Raw genomic sequence first — 19631 nt, 5'->3', positions numbered from 1 at the left:
CACAGAAGAAAAATACTCTTATTCTCTCTCCACCCCCCCCCCCCTCCACCACCACCCTCAATGCAGCTGGAGGCCTTCTACTCCATATTTACGACAGAGCAACAGGACCACGTGAAGTCTGTGGAGTATCTGAGGAACAACTTCCGTCCCCTGCAGGACCTTGATAACAGGAAAGTGTTCAAGTCTGCAATGACGGATGCCTGGCAGAAAGACTTGACTGACATTCACGGGAGCAGTCATGGCACTGAGGCGTCAAGAGGTGAGCTTCGATCTACTGTACACCTGCATAAGCAGTATCTACAGGGTGTCCATTAAGTCTTGGTACATGGTTAAAAAAAACACATACTTCTTCAAACAAAACAATTTTCTTCAATAATCGATTAATCCTTCGATTATTTTAGTGACTAACCGATGGATTAGGACAATTTTAGATTAATCAAGGTCTCTAAACAGTTAACTGATGATCAAAGAGAAAGCAAGCAAATAATTTGTTCCACTTTTAGCTAAAACACTAAACGCATTGTAAATGTATTTGAAGAAAACAAAGAATAAGCTGTATAGAAAATAATGTTCATGTGTGTCTGTGTTAGATATATGCATGTTTCTTTAGGAGGCGAGGCCTGTTGGGGTGGGATGTGATTTTGGCGAGAGTTGTGGTTGACTACAGTTTTCACGTGCATCTGCTTATTGTAAATGGCTGTAAAGTTCATCGCTGTCAGTTTTTTTTCTCCCATATGGAAGGACATTACAGTACATATACTGCAAAAATCCCCGTAAAACGATTTCTTAATAATATAGCCGGGGTGTGAATGCTGAATTGTGATGTCATTGAATCGATTGTTATAAAAATGACTGTTGTCGGTGCACATAAGTGCACGTCGTTAGTCATTCTGCTCCTACGTGCCAAACAAAAGGTAAGCGCAATCCAAAAGATCCCAAAGCTAAACCGAATTCTAAAACAGATGCTGCTGATCAGGATCATAATTATCTTAAATTATTGCACATTTACGCTGAGAGGTTATCCTAATAGGCCATTTTTCAACACCCATTTTTGACATGCAGTATAATGGCAGGGTAAATACAGGTGTAATTGATCAAATTCAGAAGGGTTCTCATCTATTCAATGTGTCACTGCCTTGCACAATTACAGCCCTGGCCCACCTAAATGGAACAACAAGGCCATATTTAATGTCATTAATTACACGTGTGTGTCTTGTTGTGTGTATGTGTGTGCGACTGAGTGTGCGACCTGCATTAATGTGTCACAGTGACTGCCATGTGCCTCCATGCATGTAGGATAAATGTGACAAAATAATATGGTTTGCGGTTTGTTCGTGTTGCAGAAGGTTTTCAGTTGTCCTTCAAATAACCTTTGGATTACCTACATTAGCAACAGTAGCGATTATAGTTGCAGGGGTTTTTTGGGGGGGGGGGCAAAAGACAACCTCTGGTAACTTTGAGCAAAATCGAGAATGTTCTACTCGGCTATGCATTTAGAACAGGATGGATAGCTAGACAAACAGAAATACTACTCTAGCTAAATTATATGAACAGTTTTGGGTTTGACTCCAAATCTTTTTCACTTCATGCACGTTTTGTAGATTTTAGTGAAAAAAAATCATTCATATGAGTTATTAAAAAGCTTATCAGCTGTCTGGAGGGTAGGATCAAGAGAGAAATCGATCAGGAGTGTATATCGCTTTAAAAAAAACTATTGGCAGTGCGAAATATTATTACATCAAATCAATAATGCGCTGTGTGTGTATGCTGTTGTCTCATCGAGAGAACTCATACATCCGTATTTGATATCACAGGCAATAATATCAAGCACAGCACTGGAGGGCTTGGTGACTGTGTTATTATCCTTATTTCTCTCACAAGTGTGCATTGTTTTTGTCCATATTTCGGTTGGAGGCTTTCACTGAGCAGTCAGTGCCTTCTTAAAACGATTGTACTCATTTCCAGCTCTACATTTACATTCAGGGACTACACTGTCACTTTAAAAAGCATTTTAGTTCGACCAGTTGCCCCTCTGTTCACCCTTTTGGCTTCTGTCTCAGTAAGGCTTCAATTCCCAAAGCCCACTTTTTTCTGATTGGCCATCGCATGGAAAGCCTTCGGGGGAGGCTTTCCGTTATTTTGTGAGCATGCACTTCCTGAAGCCGTCTTGCTTCTCACACAATATATATTCTCTCTACCAACCATCACCTCCCTTTCTATAATTCCCTATGCACATCTAGCATTCGTAAACAATTTTTTCCATCTAAGTTAACCAAAATTGAGAAGCCGCCTTGAGTACAATACCGATGGAGATTAATGAGAAAGACTGCAAAGCGTTGTTGTCGGAGAAAATTGATTGGGAATGGTCGTGATGAAGTTGGAGCTCTCTAACGAGGCCAATCAGCCATCATAGTTAATATGGGGCGCAGCTAAAATAGAGGCATTCAAATTAAGTTGTGAAATTGCTTTTATGGCATTTGGTCAGTGTGCAGAATGAATGTGGCCCAGCGTCCTTTCATTCTCTACCAAAAACCAACACCGCGCCCTCACGCTCCACTGCCGCCTTTCCAGCAGCTCCGGCTGACTCGTTTTCTGGTTAGCTTGCTCAGATTTCCTTTTTCTTTCGGCTGCAATACAAGAATGCAACTGGAGAGTCAACAATGTGGATGTCTTACAACAAGCAATGATAGCGGTCAAGGTGTTTGTGTGTGTGTGTGTGTGGGGTGCGGGGGGTGTTCTTGAGATCTATTTATCTGAACTCAATTGGTTGACAATGTCGAGAGGCAGGGCACACCTTGGTTAAATTGGATCAACTTTTAAAGCCAAGTAAGCTGTTAGTTGCCTTTTATGTGGTGCAATTTCATTGAGAGCTATGTCAAATTGTAATATTTTGGGCCTCGTAGTATGACCAATCAAAAATGATTGAAAATAAGTATTCCAATACTCAGAAATAAATTCAAATCAAAACATGTTTCGAGAAACATTCTTTCGCAGATTTAATGAATGTCATCCTAGATCTTTGTCTTTCATCAAACATTAAGCCTCTGACACCCAACACCCGACAGGTTCAAATTCAAACACTGTCACACTTCATCAACACTTCCAGAATTCCCCCCTTGTGTTTTCCCCCGTCTTTCTCTAATGCTAGATAGATAGATAGATAGATAGATGGGGTGTGGGTGTGTGAATAAATACGCCCCCCGTATGTTTTGCACTGTTCCCTCATTATGCAAATGATTGTGACAATTTCAATTTGTCACAAATCCTGTGTGCACATCATTCGTTGACATTGTTCCTGATTGCTGTTACGCCATTGCGCTTGGGGAGGATGTCCAGATTTTGAAAGTGGCAGCCGGCTTTCCTTAGCCTCCATGGTGCAGCCTGTACTGCCACCTTGAGGTCGCTCTGCACGTTCCCCTCCCCTACCTGAGTTCCTGTCAAGAGATTTTTCATGGTAACAATGGAACTCCTGTTTTGTTGGCGCATATAAAAGAGAGATAGTTATTTGGATACCTGTGGTTAGTAATTATGGTCCAGTCTTTCATCTTCACTCTGGATTGAGATGCTGAAAACGTTCCTTTCTCACGCAGTGTGCAGTAGTGCCCCAGTGAGCATGACGATCCAACCGTTGAACCAGACGGCCCTGATGGTGAGCTGGGAACGGCCCCTGACCGTGTACCACCCGCCCATCACTAGCTACATGGTATCCTACAGCTGGGTGAAACGCGATGTCGCTGATGAAGAGACCTTCACCAAGACGGGGGATCAAAGCATGGTGAGCGCCCTTAGATAACACACAACTGTCATCTCCACAAAAGAATAAGTCATCTCGGTGGATTTTTGCAACATGGATGTTCCTAACAGGATCAGTCAGTGTGAATGTAAGAGGTGACAGGTTATGAAGAACTCTGGATGTAGCCGGTGGTTGATATCAAAGCCCAGACCAACACTCGCCCACCTCCCATGCCTCCCACCCTGCCACTCAAGTTTGGGTGAAGAGACACGCAGGGCTGTCACATTCACTGACAGATTTATCCATAATGCATGTCTGTGTGCACCTGGGGTCTCCCTTTTAGGATGATCTATTACATTTCCGTCAGTCATGTTTAACATTTAGACTGGTACCAAGACAGCTACCTGGCCAATGACACTTAAAAAGAAATCAATATAACATGGATTTACCCCTATGTTAGCTTCTACTCTTCTGGAATGATTTTTTTTTTTAAATAAGATGTCAGAAATTGTCTTTGGGATTGTTTTGGTACATTCATCCAAGGTGTTGGAACAGAAAACGGGCCAGCATCACAATACTTGGTCCCGAATATGAAGATAAAAGGGGGTAAGGTAAAAGCAATGTTGAATTTTACATTGAGACACATGAAGGGAATCTCCAAAAATTTCCATCTCCAAAAGCATGGATTGCTCCAAATTGTCTTGGTAAAGTGAGTAGTTAACATTTCTAAATTACCGTAGGTGTATCTCAGAACTTTTGTCAATATACGATGGGTATCCAAAGTCTACAAATAGTTTTGACCAAAATAAATCAGGACAAATTGTTTTCCACCATTAGTGTGCCCTATAACCTATTCCAATGGGGAGAGAAAAAAATTCAAAGGAAAAAAAAACAAAAAATACTTAAAAAGGTACAATAACCTGGTTGCCTGAATATCCACTCCTTCAAACTACTACTCTGTTTTAGCACCTTTGCCTTTTATCACAGCACCCAGCCTGTGTGGGTCGGAGCCTTACGCGATACTTGTCCAGTCTTCTTTGCAAAATCTACCAAAATCTGTCAGATTACGAGGGCATCTCCTGCGGACGGATCACCCCACAGATGTTCCATGGAACTGTTCATAATTCCCTCAACCTTGACTGAAGCCACACCCAATTCTAGCTTGAGAAAAACAAACTCAAAGCATTGCTCTTGTTTCAGTACGTCTTAATTTTCAAGCCCTCAGTCATCATGCTCACTCTTAACTTCAGATCGTTCTTTTGTTTTTCCAACACTCCATGTCTCCACAGAAATCTATCCTGCAGGGCTGATACCTACAGGCATGTCCTTCCACGCACTAAATATTCCACTCTCGGCTCATGCCGTCTTCTATTTGTGTGAATTTAACAGCCAGCTGCACCTTCCTTTAAAGCCCGCGGACCCCCCACGCCCACCACCCCGAAGCTCGTTCGCAGAGTGCACCACTGCTTTTTTACACATGGACAGCACCAATGTTTTTTTGTTTTTTTTTTTACTTCCCCACTAGTTCAGAAGATACAATCTGCTCTCCGGTGGCTGTTGCCCCACCAAGTGCAGACAGTGAAAACAAGAAACTTCAAGTGCAAACCTACCGAGCGTGAACTTTCATGGGGTGTGGCAAACATTTTGCTTCTCATAATTAAAAAAAAAAAAAAAAAAAGTAGATCACGTCTGCATTCTTTTATGTCTGCACGTAGGATTGCAGTAACCACAAAGCAGTCCATCTTTGTTCATGTCATGTATAATGAAACATTTTATTGATTTATTTATTTTGGGGATATGGGGGGGTGGGGGGGTGCATGGGACACTGGTTTCCCGGAACTTGGAAAAGAAACAATACAGCACAGATTGTAATGAATACTTAGATAAACTGGAGCTGTCCTCATTTTGAGAAGCAACGTTTCTTGATATGCAGACTTTATTCTTTTTCAAAACTTGCATTGAACTCTCTTTGTTGCTTTGCCTGCAGAACGACCTCAGAGTTGTCTGTAGACTGTTTTTTTTTAATGTTTGTTTTTTAAAGGGATTTCAATGGATTGTCTCGTTGCTTTCATTCGCTTTAATTAATTTCATGTGATTGTACATTTATAGCACAGACACTTAATTTGTCTGTCAGCGTTGTCGCACGCCGCTGATACATTAATGCTGTCGCTTTACTGAGAGCAGTCTCTCGAGTTCCCTTTCAGCTGTCAGTCCTTCTTATTATACGCTCTTAATAACCATTTCAATTCTCAGTTTCTATATCTGTACACCTTTTATCTGAATTGTCTTCATGAAATACAAGCAGGTGCCTTTTTAAAGTGCCTCCAACTCCCAAGTTGGAGACATATAAGTTAGAATAATTGAGCAGATACGATACTGCAGTATGTTGGCCAATAAATGTATTGTTGCACATTTACACAATCAGCTTTTCAGTACAGTATGATCATGAGCCTTAAATGTGTTTTGTTTGTTTTCTTGCAGAAAGCAGTGATCACAAATGTGTCCCCAGATGTCCTGTACCTGTTCAGAGTGCAGGCTGTATGTCAGCATGACCTGCGCAGCGACTTCAGCCAAACGCTACTCTTCAGAGGTACAATGAACCCCGCGCATATTTACCGTTCACAAATTCACTCGTTTGCATTTGCTAAAAGATGCTGTCAAAGCTGTCGAAAGAGAAAAGGAGTACAGCCATAAAGAAAGTTGCGTTAAAGTAATAATCCTGACTGAGAGTGTTTTGTGTGTGTGTGTGTTTATTTATTGCATTGATTTATTGTAAAGTATTTATTTTGAATGGAAATGTTGTATCATAACTTTTAAATTATATTGAACACATCTGGATAATAGTTTACGTGTGCAATTTAAAATCGGGTTTTATTCTGTTGATTGCGATCGGACCATCGATCAGATTGAGTGATACTGATTCCCATTAAGATGACATGCATTAACTGTACATTTTTCAATTTTAGAGCTGCTCAGTAATGACTATTTTAATAATTGATTGATCAATCAAATTTTTTTGATTGAGTAATATAATTGAAAAAAACATCCATCCATCCATCCATCCATTTATGATTCAAAAACACTACTTCAAATTGACAGTACAGAAAACGCACAAATCAACATTCAGTAACTGGTTTGATCAGTAATATATGTAATGTACCTGAAAATAAGGAAAAATGTTGATACATAAATGCATATTTTGGTCTGTCGCACATTTGCACATACACAAGCTGTTCACATACTTGACCACGCAAATTGCCCGATCGCGATCGGTGGCCAATTTTTTTCCCCTCTCTCCTTCAAATGTGGGGGTCAATTACATTACCTATGAAATGTACATTACTTTTATTTCAGTACAGTCTATTGTACGTAACATATTGGCAACCCCCACCCCCCTTGTATTCCAGCGAATACCACAAGAATATTTGAAGGTTCTCGTATCGTGAAGACTGGAATGGTGAGTTCACCAGTAGATGGTAGTGGAAGTGTCTTAACAGCATGAATCGTCAATCCTTTAGGTAACCTCACATACTCTTTGCCTCTCTCAGCCGACAGTATCTCCAGTGTCATCAGCTGACATGGCTCCCATAAGCTCTGGTTCCTCAACGTGGACATCCTCTGGCATCCACTTCTCCATTGTCTCCATGGCAACAGGCCTGGGCCCCTCCTCTAGCGGCAGCCAAGCCACGGTGGCATCAGTGGTTACGAGCACCTTCCTGGCAGGCTTGGGTGTCAGTGGGGGGGTCATCTCTTCTTTGCCCAGTTCCGTTTGGCCAACGCAGGTACCTCAAGTCTCTCAGAGCCCCCCTCACTCGTCCACCCCATCCGCAAAGCCCAGCACGGAGCAGGTGGTGCCACAGGCCGCGGAGACCGACTCTGCCGCTGAGGAGAACCAGACTGCGCCCAAGGGCGAGGAGGAGGAGGAGGACGAGGGCGATGGAGAGGGAGAGCAGGAGGACAGGGGTGCGGAGAAGAAGAAAAAGAACAAGACGACACCCACCTATGAGCAAACACAAGACAACAACAGCACTGCGGCCAAAGAGTCCGTCCTCCCCACCCCTGCCTCCACAGCCAAAGAAAAGGCCACGGTTCAAGGCAGCACAGTGTCTGCGAGCACGGTCGACGGCCATCTGACCCCCCCTCAGGAAAATCTCACGGACGTCAATGCAGTCACCACTCGGGAGCCGCGAAACGACAGCGCGGAGATGCAGATTCCACAGAGCTCCACACTCTCACCAAAGATCAGCAGTGATGGGAAGAGTCTTTGGCCATTCTCGATCCATACTGGTGAGGCCACCTTTTCTCACATCTAACAAAATGTCCTCTTCAGATCACAAAGTGTGAACGATGGCTTCACAAACTGCATTCGCATAACACATCTTGATTCAAGGCCTATCTCAGTCAAAGACAAAGCTGCACTGTAGGCTTTCGGAACAACGCCGAAGCCGGAGGGCAGACGCCTGCTCGAGGTGTTGTGCCGCAAGGTTTTCCTCTGGGGCTATTTTGAAAAGAGTTTCCTTCAATAGAAAGCTGATTTAGATCTTTTTATTTTGTGTTTATCTTACAGCATTGGAGGTAACATGCCCGGCTTTACAATTCGTACAATTTGTTTATCGCTACTGGAATCTCTGCGCACTGGAAAGAAAATGTCATGTTAAGAGGAAAAAGTGGATTAGTTAGAAAAATGAGGTCATAGTATGCAAATAAAGTCCAAACGTGCAAAGAAGAAAAAGTCAGTATTTTACAACAAATGTATTGTCACTGAAACTTGACACTATTGTGAAGGATGAGATGTTTCATATTCATGTTCAATTGTTATTCAAGTGGTAAAACCCCGTTCCTATCTTCGCTCTCTGCGATCGATGTCTACCACCACCCACACTCTCTGTTCTCTGCAGTTTTTTAAAACTCTCTCCCTTCCCAAAGTACTTTTGGTTGATCTTTATTTTTTTTTTCCAATTTTCATCCCCAAACGACCGGAACACTGCAACTAATGATAAAATTCACCTAATTAATCCCAATATGATGTTTACTGCCAGGTCGGCATTGCAAATGAGAATCTGTTCTCAATTGCCTTCCCTGGATAAATAAGAGTCAATGAAAAATTTTAAAATGTTATATTGCAACTGTGGGGGGGAAAATGCAAAATATGAGCCAAAAAAAGTATACAGTAGTTGTACTGAATTTCTATTTGACCTTTCTTCCAGAAAGGACCACCTTGTCCAACGTGACGCGAACGCCTCACCCCGGCATGGGCAGAATGGTGTGGATTGTCCCACTGGTGGTCGTGTCCGCTCTGACCCTGCTCTGCTTCATCATGCTGCTCATCGTGATGGTCTACTGGAGGTGAGACTTGTACAAGATGAAGGGCCTTATTATCGACACGACACTGACAAGCTTGAACAAAGATGGTGCTCGCATGCAGGTGCGAGTATGCACAGCGTCACCTCCTGCACGAATAACAGGCTTTTTGCCCTCTCGGGAGTCATCCATTTCTTCACTCTCACCATTTTGGCGGGGTATGATGACACCCTGCCATCCGCCCCCCTCCCGAGTACCGCACGCACCTCCTGTTTTTCTTGATTTCTATTCACTCAGACACATTCTGACCTTTCTTGTTTGAAACTACCCATCCATCATTCGTGCTTTAATTTATGTGATGATTCCTTTGTGCGCCTTCTTGCTGCAATGAAGGCCATCACCGTACGAGGCTTGAGGCAGGAGACCCGAAGGCCCCGTTATACCAACAGCGGCCCCAGCTGTGTTTTCATCTGCTCGGCTAATTTCCAGCCACGCAAGTAAAGTTCTAGTAATTACCCGGGCCAAGCCACTGGCACATGTGGGATAGCTAATGAGTTACAAATAGCACTACTGGCTATTTCCTCAGCTGGCCTCATGCATATTCATTTATTCCCCTAAAGATTCTGCATTATTATTTTATCGGTAGCGTTTTAATTAGGTATTCTCATAATTATTCTATTGATTAATCTGGTAATCAAAATGACTTTTGCCCAATTAAAGAGTTGTAACGATTATGCAGAGGAGAAAGTTCTCTGCGGATTTGAGTATGGGGAGGGGCGCGCAGGTCACAGGTTTTATTTATTTATATGTTCACGCTTGGATATGTACGAAATATAACTCAACTTAGATCTAAATTGGAACAGGCTTCTTTAATTGTGACTGCCAAAAACCGTCTGAGGGGAAGCCGTGTCCGCTTTCTACTGCTGAGTTTGGAGTTTCACAATTTCATGAACGATTTGGACGGGCTCTATCGACCAAACGAGCTTTGCAAAAGTAAGTTATGGAATGAAGTAAGGCATTAGGCATGAGCACTTTGTGGCAACCGACTCGGACGTTTGTGTCAAATGTTCTGAATTGATTAGACTCAAATGGGCGTTCATTGTGTTTGGCTTTGACCATGCAGTTCTCAGTTACCGGGCGTCAGTTGAAGTGAGACGTTCAAGCTCGACTGACTTCCCTCTTGGAAGTCTCGTTTCCATATCAGTGTGTAAACCGGTCACGGATTTTTCCAGCAGAATACTTTGATGCAAGGGCATGAAGAGCCAACTGGGCAGACCATCCCAGCGGTTGTTATGACAACTTTCTCAGTTCAGACAATGTCAGCTCCCGCGGGGGAAAGCGGCCATGATGAAAGATGAAATCAGATCATTCGCACTCTTTACTCTTTTTGTTTGAGCCGATCCCTGCTCGTTAGCGTTCCATGCGCTTTCGAAACAAAAATAGCACAATTCCTTAAATTCGTACAAGAACGTTTTAGTGAAAAAGATGTAGTCAGCCCAAAGTCTGTGGGAGTATTTGTCTGATATTTGCTCCTCCTCACTTGTCAAAGTTAAGGTCACGAGCAGAACTCCAACGGGCTTAATTGCAGCACACATCTGGACGCCTCAGAGGCCCGAGCTGTTTGTTGAAAGCTCACAGATGTTTGAGGCTGGAACAAATCCCGTGCGGTGCCGGCACCTCAGCGTGTCCGTGTTGATGCCTCGCTCCATTTTCTTTCCCAAGTGTCATCCCTTCAGTCAAAGCCACGCTCATCTCCGTCGTTTGTCTCCCCTCAAAGCAAGCTGTGGGGAGGCAAGGTCTGGAGGACGCGGGGACCTCGCTGGTTAGTTGGCCGCAACACATCTGCGCCCACTGGGAGATTGATTGGAATTTGGAAAATGTGACGCAAGCCAGGAAGGCGCCCTCCTCACCCTCAGCCATTTGTTAGCCCCGCCTCCCCTCACCATTCCGTCGCTCTATGTCTCTCTTTACATACCTTGGTCATCCAATCAAGCCTTTTTGTTGTGGTTATCTGTCCATCTGAAAGAATGACTAGCATCTGCACCCTTCTCTGCAAGTACAGGTAGGATCGATCACACCTGGGAAACCTTTTTAGTGACGATGGCTCTGAGATTGGCTCTATGTATGTTTAGTCATTAGTAAACGTTGTGCGTGTCAATGAGAGCGACTCCATGCTAGCCGATGAGGACAAGACTCGACTTTGTCTCTGTGTCTTTTAAGGGCTTCCATAAAGTACAAATTCTCCCCCCGCTCGCTCCTTCCATTCATTTCTGTCCATTGTGCAGGACATTTTGAATGCATGCACTATTCATTGTCGGAGATTCATTTAGTGACGCTCCAAATATAATTAACACGTATCATGTTTTTTATGAGATGCCTTGGAAAGTGGATGTATAGTTGCCTAAATGGATGAGCTTGCAGACTCTTAATATTAAATAACTTTTTTTTTTCGCAGCGTGGCTGCTTTCAACATTGTGCTCCTATTATGTTGGTTTGAAAGCAAAGTGGAAGCTTTGAACGCAGCACATTTTGTCCCTGAGGAGAGGGTGACAATTCGTAGCTGTTTACCTGTTCTCTTGTAGCCTCTTTGGCAAAATTGTCATGTCGTGTCCAACGTGGTGCATTTGTGCGCCATTCAAGACAATATTCCGATGCTCGTTGTTTTGATGGCACGTCACTCGACATCTTTTTTTTTTTTTTTTTTTTTTGTACCTGCAGGAGGTTTTTCCAGACAGCTCACTTCTATGTTGAGGAGAGCAGCTCTCCTCGGGTGGTGGCCAATGAGAGCATCCCCTTCATCCCAATACCAGGTAAACAGCATGGTTCTCCGCAGCAAAGAGAACTATTTTAACACCTTTATGTCAGGTTTTCTTGAATATATTCTTTCTGATGAGTTGGCATACTTAAATTGGATTATTTAGGTGGGCAACTTATTTGAAATAACACTGCAAATTCAGGAAGTATTCTCAAATCACCATAAACATTTCTCAAATGACTTTCTCTCTGTTACCTTGATGTGCATATTTGCACAATTTAAGTTCATTTACATGTGAAATGACTCTGGGAGTCCCTTTGCAGCTGAGCACTAGGACTGGCTGGCCTTTTTTTTTTTTCTTCTTCTCGCTTTTAATGTTCCCGGCAGCCGAGCACAGGCTGGCTGCTAGTTGATATCAGGCTTAAGTTTCTCTGTCACAAAGCTCTGTGACATTTGAAGACGGCGATATCGTAGTCACAAAGCGCAGCTGATGTCGCCATCGACTCCTCATTAAAATTCCACTTTCATTGCTTGTCGCCTCCTTTCTTCCTTTTATTTGCATTGTAATGTTCCCACAGCATATATTGTCAGAATAACTGAGCAGGCAGTGGAATTGCGTCAACTAAGTTCAAGGAATGGGAAACTCACAGAGGTGTGACCTAAATGGGCCCTTAAAATGTATAACTCTTAGAAATATATTTAAATGTTTACAATATGTTAAAAGACGGACGATGAAGCGCTTATGTGCATTCAAGACCTATTTGGCCTTAATCAATTCAAAGTTCCAGTGCTTTGAACATTTTCAAGCAGACTCCTCGCTGCCCATCTTTAAAACACGCCTCACAACTCACTTGTATTCTTTGGCATTTGACTCAGCATGACCCAAATTATGATCTTAGTTCTACTCTTTGGTGCTCTCTACCGTCGTTGTTACTGATTTGTTGCTTTACTGTTGTATATGTGAGTTGCTCCATGTACAGCACGTTGTGTGTGCAGCGATGGCAGTTTGAAAGTGCTTTATAAATACAGGTGAGTTGAGTTGAGACCCGTCTCATAGGCTGAAGGACAGATTGCTAAATGGGTATGTTAGCAAAGAAGAATCGCCCGTTACTATGTGACCAGGTTGGCTCCTTTAGGTCCCAGGTGCAATGGTGCATTCGTTTTAAACATTAGCCAGCATCAGAAGGCATGACAGCTGGGGCCCGCGGCTCTATTGTCCCTGTGTGGCTGCTCCACCAACCTTATCAAAGATCCCTCGTGTGTGACCTCCAGATGATAGGAATCCACTGAGGCAGATGCTACCACCATAAATGCTCAAAATAACTGAGATTTGTGACACCAGTTATAGCAGTTTTCAGTCATCGTTTCTATTTGAAGAAAACTTCAACGACCTGGTAAAATAAATTCAGAGAATTGTTTGTGAGCGTGTTTCGTATGTTTGAAGATAATTCGTTAAAAAATGGGCAAGCACTGAGGAGTACGGAGTACTGAATGGTGGAGGTACAGCATTAAATTCTTTTTTGACCATTCGGTAATCAACATTTTTCAGGCGCGGCTAAAACAAAACCCAGTGACGCAGTTGGCCCTCCCCCATTATATAAATACTTCAACACCTTTTCACATCAGTGATTTTCCTGCGCAATTTTGACTGATTTAATGATTGTTAAAGGGTACATAACAGGGTGAGTTGAGCTAGCAATGTGAGCCTCCAACAGCATCTTTTGAAACCTGAAAGAATGTCTTCATTTTAAATTTTGAAGCCTGATGTTATATACTTGGCAAGTTTTATGAGTTTTTTATTTTCCAGTTAAATTTTGTAGGCTTGTTAATACTCTTCTTTGTGGTGTGCCCGATTTAAGACATTTTTATTTTCACTTAAAGGGACTTTAAATTGTGTTTTGAGTGCGAGAGAGAGAGAGAGAGAGAGAGAGAGAGAGAGAGAGAGAGAGAGAGAGAGAGAGAGACATTCTGACCAATACATGTAACCCACAGGTGTCAAAGTCAAGGCCCGGGGGCCAGATCTGGCCCACCACATCATTTTATGTGGCCTGCAAAAGCAAATCAAGCATGTGAAGTTCCATGATGCTTGCTAAATTCTGAACCAAAATTTCAAATGGTCATAAGTAATCCACAATAACAGTCATTGTTCCTGACTTCTGATTTTAAAACTAGTTATTCATCAATTTGTTGTGCGCTGTGTATGTAATATGTGGAAGTGATTAAACATTTGTATGGTTTCCCAAAATTCATCATAGCCCTCCAAGGCAAACCATAACTACAACGTGGCAAGCGACAAATTTGAGTTTGATCTAACCAAAACATTTTTCTTACTGTGTTTTGCGCTCCTTGTAGATGACATGGAGGCCATTCCTGTCAAGCAGTTTGTCAAACACATCATGGAGCTCTACAAGAACAATCTACAAGGCTTTTCAGAAGAGTTTGAGGTAAACTCACATGTTGTACTGCACATTTAGTTGCTGCCCTAGCTTGAATGGCATCCTCTGCGAGATGCAAGGAATTTGACTTTGTTTACCTACAGTATATGTTTGTTTTCATTTGTTACTGATCAGATTGGTAAATCTTTCCCTTGGTGCAAAAAAAATAGTCTTCACTCAACTTAAGTGATTGTTGACAATATCAAATTGAACCTAACCGGACACTAACTTAGGGTGCCACACCAAGTGAGTAGAATAGAATCCTACACTATGAGGAAATTCAAACAAGTAGTCGTCATAGTTGCGTATGTTTTACTTGTGCTGTGCTATCATTATTTATTTTTATTTTTTAGTATGTCGTGCAGTGACAGTTACGGACCGAGAATCACAAAGAATCAAATTGCTTGTCAGCTCCAGAACTCTCATTCATTCTGTAACATGCACATATTGAGAAAATAGTGCGCCACCATGCGTCTTTCTTACAGAGAGCAGGTCCACAAAGGCGTGCAAATTCCTCATACGAAAGGCCATTCTTAAAGGGGAACTATAAACTCTCAAATTCTTAAATCAAGGATGCCATACATTGAATGTGCCAGCTCTAAGAAAACACTCAAATACTGAACAATATTATATTCGTGGAGTAAAAACTCAACAGAATACTTCATCAACGTTGTGTAGTGCCATGTTGGGCGAAAATCATTTTCAGCCACAGATTGGAAGTGACATTGAAGCACAAGTAGCGCCTCTCCCACTAATACTGCCAGCTATTGAATTGTGTCGCCTGAGAGATTGTTGAGTGCGATAAATGTAATCGTTTGATGAGACCAAAAAGATGCAGCGGCCATCCGAGGAAGCGTAGTGACGAAGTGTGGTGCAACAACTTGTTGATGTCAAAGAGATACACGAAAAAACACAGCTACATGCTCACACGTCTAAAGTACTGTATGTGTAAATGATGACTTTGATGATCATGGTTTGAAATCTTCGAGTTTTGACATCTTGGGTTTAGTTCACATTCCACAGTTCAAACGCTAAAATTAACCGTTTCATATTTTTTAGCATTGCACATATAGAACATGCCATCATATCCCTCTTTAGCCAAGCCAATGAGATCCAATACAGGAGCAACTATCATATTGCTCCATTTTGAATAAACAGAAGTCATTTTGACAATGTGCAGTTTGCGTAATGGACACGTCAACTACAATTTATTCAAGCATGCCCGCAGACCTGCGATTTATTTTGTATTTCAAAACATTTGTTGCCGTCGGAAATCATTTCAGTGTGTAAATGATGTTGACCGCTGAAAAATCAACAAGGACCAAATGCTGCCTTTAACATCGCCATAGTTACAAAACAAAAGCATTGTTTTCAGAAAAGTTGCCCTTGAATTCCGAATCGAACAACTTCATCCTCCTTTGACTTCCGAGTGTCCTACGACTAAAGATGGTTTTTGATCACATGATCAGTATCTGTTTGGCCACTGTGTTAAAACCATGAGTAGTCTTGATTGAAACGCTCAATAAGCACTGGAACAAAATGAAACATCGACCTCCAACGGGCCATTGTGTGAAGTCACAGGAAAACTATCCAACACAATCATCAAAAAAAAAAAAATGAACACATTATCTTTACAAAAATCAAATATCCGTTCTCACACTTTGCCGATGTCGTCTAGTTTTCCACAAATGTACGAAAAGGGTCTGGGTGTGTCTGGACCGGAGCTTTTACTGCAACTCCAGCAAACCGAAACAAGCTTGAAATGCACCAGAGCATTCAGCCTGAACCGAACATTATCCCCCGGAAGCCCCCCATTCCCAATTTTTATTTTTTTCCCCCTGAGTGAAGCAGACTCTTCAGCATGGTGCCATGTTCAACTCCAACTTTGCTCTCTTTGGATTGATATTTTGGAAGAACGACACACAGGCAGACGCAGAGTTAATGAGGGTGAAAGCAGGTTAAGAAACAAGACGAAAAGCGTCGCTCCTGAAGGGTGCTCTTTAATTGGGTCGTTTGGCGCCGGGCTCATGCACTCATTTGTCATGTAAACACAACACAGGGAAGGAGGAGGAAAAGAAAGTTGTTTGAGTTCAAGCACGCATAGCATTGTGGCGATGCTGATAGATGAACCAAATTGCTGCTTGATTTTTACTTTGCACTTTTTCCTTTAGCTGTAAATGCAAAAGAGATTCGGTGACCTGAGGTTGATCTGTATTTTTTTGTTTGTTTACTTTTCTTATCAGTGAGTTGATGTTGTGTATGTCTTGAACCTGCGGAGGCGTGATGGGTTTTAGTACTTTGCAGTAGCCAGCAGAGAGCACTATTATTAATTACGGCCCAACTTGTTAGAAATTGAAACACAAAGTAAACTAGAAATGAGTGAAGTTCACTCCAAGACTGTTTGGAAACGGATGTTTATTGCAAATACTGTTCCTTACAGCATCAGCTAGTGGAAAGTGGGGTGATGTTCCCAGGAAGGCAAAGTGAATGTATCAATCCTTAACCACACATTTGGAGGATTAATTTAGCTGCTAGACCATGGGTGTCAAACTCGTTTTGGTCACGGGCCTGATTTTAGTTACAGTTTCCCTTGGATGGCCGTTATGACTGAAACCATATAAAAAAGTCAAGACAAACGGTTTATTCACCTATTGTTTAAGATACTGTAATGAGGGGTTTGATCACAAGAAAATGCTTAGAGTATCACTCTTATTTATTACAAATGAGAATTTGATTTTAGGAAGTATCATGAAAGTTGACATCTTTGATTTGCTATCGCGGGCCACATATCACGATGTGGCAGGCCAGATCTGGCCCCCGGGCCTTGAGTTTGACACAAGTGTCCTCGACTGTCTGGATGCTTTCACAGAATGACATGTTCATATTTGCCTTTGTCCTGCTTTCTCACATATTGAAAAATAATTAGCTTGGTATTTCAATCAATGGGGAAAACGAAATGTCCCCATCCATAACCAGTTGTAACACCAACATGCATTGTGCAAAAAATTCAATCATACAGTTGAGTGAAATAATCATAATAATAAAGAATGATTCAATCCCATTTTTCTTTTGTTTTGTTTTTCCTCGCTCTCCCATCCCAGGAGGTCCAACGCTCCACAGCCGACCTGAAAATCACTGCGGAACACTCCAATCATCCTGACAACAAGCACAAAAACAGATACATCAACATTGTGGCTTGTGAGTCTGCTGTGAAATGGGATTAGAGAGGATGTCTACTGCGGAGGAATCCTCTTATGTTTTCCTAACCTACTTTCCTCCCTTTAACAATAATTTGTTCAAATATAAATCGATGATTTTTATTTTTACCCCCGCAGATGACCACAGTCGGGTGAAATTACGAGCGCTAGCTGGGAAAGATGCCAAACATTCCGATTACATCAATGCCAACTATGTCGACGTGAGTTCAAGCGCTTCATGCCACACCGATGTGCTCTCAGCATCACTTTAATGATGAATCTTTTGACTTGTGTCAGGGTTATAACCGGCCCAGAGCATACATAGCTGCCCAGGGTCCACTGAAGTCCACTTTTGAAGATTTCTGGAGGATGGTGTGGGAGCAGAACACTGGAATCATTGTCATGATTACAAACCTCGTGGAGAAAGGACGGGTGGGCCACCACACGCGCACCGTTAAAATGATCAGTCACTCCCCAAAAAACAAAATGTGACCAACACTTAATACTTCAGGCTTGTTCTTTGTCTTTGTATTTCTATAATTCTTGGACTCATCTGTGTTTTTTAGTAATAGTTGATTCAAGTTAAAGCTGGTAAAATAAAAATAAAAAAAAGGTTTAAAAGTTTTTTGGTATCCGTAGAAACAAATCACAACTCATATATTTGCAGTTCAGCCTTTTTCTTTACTTTTTTTTTTTTAATTAACCTCTGTTGTTTTTGTGTTCAGGCCAAATCAGTATAAATGTAGCTTTGGCTCTGTCTTGTGGCATCTTGGTGCCAAGAGCCGATGTTCAAGTCAGTTGAGTGGCTGTATTTTAAAATAGTGTGCTTTACTGCCATCTTTTGGCATCTAAGTGCCAAGGAACTGTTCAAGTGAGCTGAGGAGCTTCACTGAGTTTCAGGTCTTATGTTTTATGTTTGATCAATATTCTGTGCATCGCTTTTGTTACAGCTATGGTAAAGTCAAGTTCAAAATCTTCCAACTATCATACATTTTTCTCACTGGTTTTGAGTAGGTTCAGCTTTAAACTTATTCAGTACCAGCCAATTCTAGATCAAATCTGAAAAGACGTTTAAAAACGTCTTTGGGAGTGAATGAGTTAAAATGAGAAATACCGGAATGTTGAATGTGTAGGTCGTATAAATACACTGGCTCCAAGACATCGGTGGGGTATTATTAGGCTAATTTAAAGTATTTATTTGTTTTAAGAAAGTACAATTGTTCACTTCTTTAAGATCTTTTTTTTTTTCATTTTTGGAAGCAGTATTCTAATTTTTGACTTGTTTTTAAGACCAGTTTTTGCATGTATGACCTCTTCATAGCCAAATCAGCTTTTGTTGCAAACATCAGGAATGGTCAAGGATCAATTGCTGTGTCTTACAGAGGAAATGTGACCAGTACTGGCCGACAGAGAACAGCGAGCAGTACGGAAACATCGTGGTGATGCTGAAAAGCACCAAAGTGCACGCCTGCTACACCCTGCGCCGTTTTCTCATACGGAACACCAAAGTCAAAAAGGTAAAAAAAAATCAAATCAAATCAAAGAAGCAACCTGCGCCGTATTGTTGATGATCTGATTGGCGATACAAGACACGACACCGTGTTCTAAGATGCGGTGGATTTTTCAGGGTCAGAAGGGGAATCCAAAGGGGAAGCTAAATGAGCGTATCGTAATCCAGTACCACTACACTCAGTGGCCTGACATGGGCGTGCCCGAGTACACCCTCCCTGTCCTCACCTTCATCAACCGCTCATCAGCGGCCCGCACTGCAGACATGGGCCCGGTCCTGGTGCACTGCAGGTACCATCCATTACTTAAATGAACATTAATTATGACCGTTAGACGTTGGAAATGTGCTGACGGGCCTACCAGCGTGCTCATATTGCTTTGTGCTGGCCTCAGTGCAGGGGTTGGGCGCACAGGAACGTACATTGTCATTGACAGCATGCTGCAACAAATCAAGGACAAAAGCACAGTCAGCATCCTGGACTTTCTTAAACATATCCGTACACAGCGCAACTACCTGGTCCAGACTGAGGTAAGAACCCCTACAGCTTCCCCCACCCCAAAAAAAAAAAACTCTCAATGACAAAGGTCATCCATGGTTTAAAATGCTTATGGAGAGAAAGCCTTAATACTTGATACTTACTGAGATCACACTTTGGGCTGAGTCAAGTCTTATTTTAGGCAAGCGGAGGGATAGCCTCCTT

The 19631-nt window shown here is 42.2% G+C and overlaps 1 protein-coding gene across 3 annotated transcripts in view; it reads left to right on the top strand.

Moving 5' to 3' along the window:
* Positions 1-19631, top strand: part of LOC147201194 (receptor-type tyrosine-protein phosphatase gamma-like) — a 104119-nt gene that overhangs the window by 75805 nt on the left and 8683 nt on the right. For all 3 annotated transcript variants that reach the window (XM_086117717.1, XM_086117715.1, XM_086117718.1), the window contains 14 exons: positions 67-259; positions 3591-3775; positions 6215-6323; positions 7141-7190; positions 7282-8020; positions 8941-9079; positions 11753-11844; positions 14142-14233; positions 17326-17422; positions 17560-17642; positions 17719-17853; positions 18804-18938; positions 19049-19221; positions 19324-19459. In XM_086117717.1, the coding sequence (XP_085973843.1) occupies positions 67-259; positions 3591-3775; positions 6215-6323; positions 7141-7190; positions 7282-8020; positions 8941-9079; positions 11753-11844; positions 14142-14233; positions 17326-17422; positions 17560-17642; positions 17719-17853; positions 18804-18938; positions 19049-19221; positions 19324-19459 (2358 nt within the window). The remainder of the gene's footprint in view (positions 1-66; positions 260-3590; positions 3776-6214; positions 6324-7140; positions 7191-7281; positions 8021-8940; positions 9080-11752; positions 11845-14141; positions 14234-17325; positions 17423-17559; positions 17643-17718; positions 17854-18803; positions 18939-19048; positions 19222-19323; positions 19460-19631) is intronic.

This window comes from Hippocampus guttulatus, chromosome 8 (genome assembly GCF_054856545.1).
Source record: "Hippocampus guttulatus isolate MCC_2025c chromosome 8, RoL_Hgut_1.0, whole genome shotgun sequence".
NCBI classification, from domain to species: domain Eukaryota; kingdom Metazoa; phylum Chordata; class Actinopteri; order Syngnathiformes; family Syngnathidae; genus Hippocampus; species Hippocampus guttulatus.
The sequence above is the reverse complement of the archived record's forward strand: the minus strand, read 5'-3'. Positions and strand labels throughout refer to the sequence as shown.